The sequence below is a fragment of the Malurus melanocephalus genome, unplaced genomic scaffold (assembly GCF_030028575.1).
Source record: "Malurus melanocephalus ecotype Western Australia unplaced genomic scaffold, MMel_1.1 scaffold_2469, whole genome shotgun sequence".
NCBI lineage: Eukaryota > Metazoa > Chordata > Aves > Passeriformes > Maluridae > Malurus > Malurus melanocephalus.
In genome coordinates, this window is record NW_026625701.1 from 2,969 (window position 1) to 4,961 (window position 1,993).

Here is a 1,993-nt window from a genome sequence, read left to right on the forward strand (position 1 = left end):
CAGGATGGAGCAGGACCTGGTCAGATCTTGGGAGCTTGGGGTGTTGTCCAAGATCACCTTGTGGCAGGAGGAGCTGTGGGACACACTTGTCCCTGGAGGGTGCCCCTGTCCCCTCCATGGCCTGGGGGATGGCAGAAGCCCCTTGTGAGGAAAGTACAGAGGCACCATCACTGGTCCCAGGGATTTCATGCACTGCCCTGTGCAGGGTGGGGAATTGGGGCTTGCCCAAGGGGGGCCATCTAGCACCTTCTGRSGTGCCCTGGGTGGCCTGGAGTGGGTGCTGGGGCTGAAAAACCTTCTGGACTTGTGCAACGCCTTGAGACAACCCCTTTCCAGGGCACCCAGAGCCTGCAGGAGTTGGCTGAGATCAAAGCTGAATTGAAGAAACAAAGCAAGTCCTGGTGTTTTGAAAGCTGAAATCGTGTTTTCCTTCCTGCCACAAATGTAAACCTGGCAAAGGAGCAATGGTGCCTAACTGTCCTGGGAGGAGGACTGCCCCAAATCAGGCCATCCCACCTCCCAGTGTGAGTGGGAACTTGCTTTGTTTGCACAGGGGGAGAATCCGCTGCTGTGATGGAGCTGCTGCAGCAGAGAGAAGAGAGAAGGACCAGTAAGCACCAGTTTGGTTGTGGGGATGTTGTTTCAGGATATGTATCAGTGTGCTGGGGGAGGATAAAATGGTTAAAGAGCTGGGGGCGGGGAATGTCAAGGTTTTTGCAAGCTGAGGGTCTGGGGGATGATGCCCATCCCGTGGTGGAGGAGGGCACAGAGGGGATGCAGGGAGGTTGGGCAGCCTCGAAAGTTCTTGGTAGYGAATGATAGCACTGGGATRCCCTCTGGACTGAGCCTGTGCTCCACTGGGAGTCCCCAGTGTGTTTTGGGGCTGTGTTGGAAGGTGCTGAAGGCACCCATGAGCAAAATGCGAGAGCTGGGAGAATGTCGGGTTTTCTTCATGCCCTTACCACATGGTTTGTCCCAAGATTTCAGCCTCAGGTACACCGAAGACAGAAAGGTGATCACTGGGGTCACTCGTGGTGCTACTTCTCACTGTCACCATCATCGTACTGGCGGGTGAGTGACTGAGGATGCAGGAACCACCCCAAAGTCTCCTCCCTGGAGAAACCCCCCAGCATGAGTCATGTTGTGCTTGGGCATGTTGTGCTTGTTTTCAGCTAAGAAACACCCACCCTGCACCACTCCCACTCTAGCCAGGTGCCTGGACAGTGGGATTGGCTTTGGAAACAAGTGCTTTTACTTCTTGGAGAAGGAAGTGGACTGGGAAGGGAGTCAGCGCTCCTGCCTCTCCCACCAAGCCCACCTTGCTACCATTGACACCAGGGAGGAGCTGGTAAGAGAAACCCCTGAGGAGGCAGTGTGGAACAGCCTTTGGGAAGCAGATTTGGGAATTCCCTGAAAGGAGTGGCATGGAGGTACCTGTGATCCTTYCTTTCCCACCTCCAGCATTTCCTCCTGCGCTATGGGAACTTCAAGGAGTACTGGGTTGGTCTCCAGAGAGAAGGTTCTGGACCTTGGAAATGGCTCAATGGTTCCCTCTTTGGTGCTCTGTATGTCCCATCTTCTGGAGAACAAAACCATGGCTTGGGCTGAGCTGGGGCGGGGGCTGGATGCGGGAGGCACAAGTAGATATAAATCTGATAAGGTGGGAGCAATCAAACACTATTTTTCCTGGTTATATCAAAACATTCAGACACAACTCATGGATTCCTGGGATGCAGATGTTGATGGGGGGGCTGGGGGCATCCCTGGATGAATCCCCTGGGACCAAGCACATGGAAATATTCCCTCCGTTGAGGAGTGGAAGATAGTTCGGGTTCTGCATGGGGATTTTGCTGGGGAGGGTGGTCCCTGCTCCTGCGGCAACATTAATCCCTCTGGAAATGGGAATCCCTCCCATCCCAGCCATGTCTCATGAGCTCTTGCTGTGCTGTCAATCCAGGTTCGACATCCAGGGCAATGGCCATTGCGCCTACAC

General features: G+C 54.5%; 1 protein-coding gene across 1 annotated transcript; it reads left to right on the forward strand.

The window, feature by feature from the left end:
* Positions 1 to 6: 6 nt before the first annotated feature.
* On the forward strand, positions 7 to 1,991 carry LOC130587797 (C-type lectin domain family 2 member E-like; the record flags this gene model as incomplete). Its single annotated transcript, XM_057388767.1, is given in 6 exon segments — positions 7 to 610; positions 981 to 1,029; positions 1,031 to 1,071; positions 1,173 to 1,348; positions 1,462 to 1,565; positions 1,958 to 1,991. Coding segments are annotated over 6 exon segments (441 nt in total), but the record flags the coding sequence as incomplete, so codon positions are not given.
* Between the last annotated feature and the right edge of the window lie 2 nt (positions 1,992 to 1,993).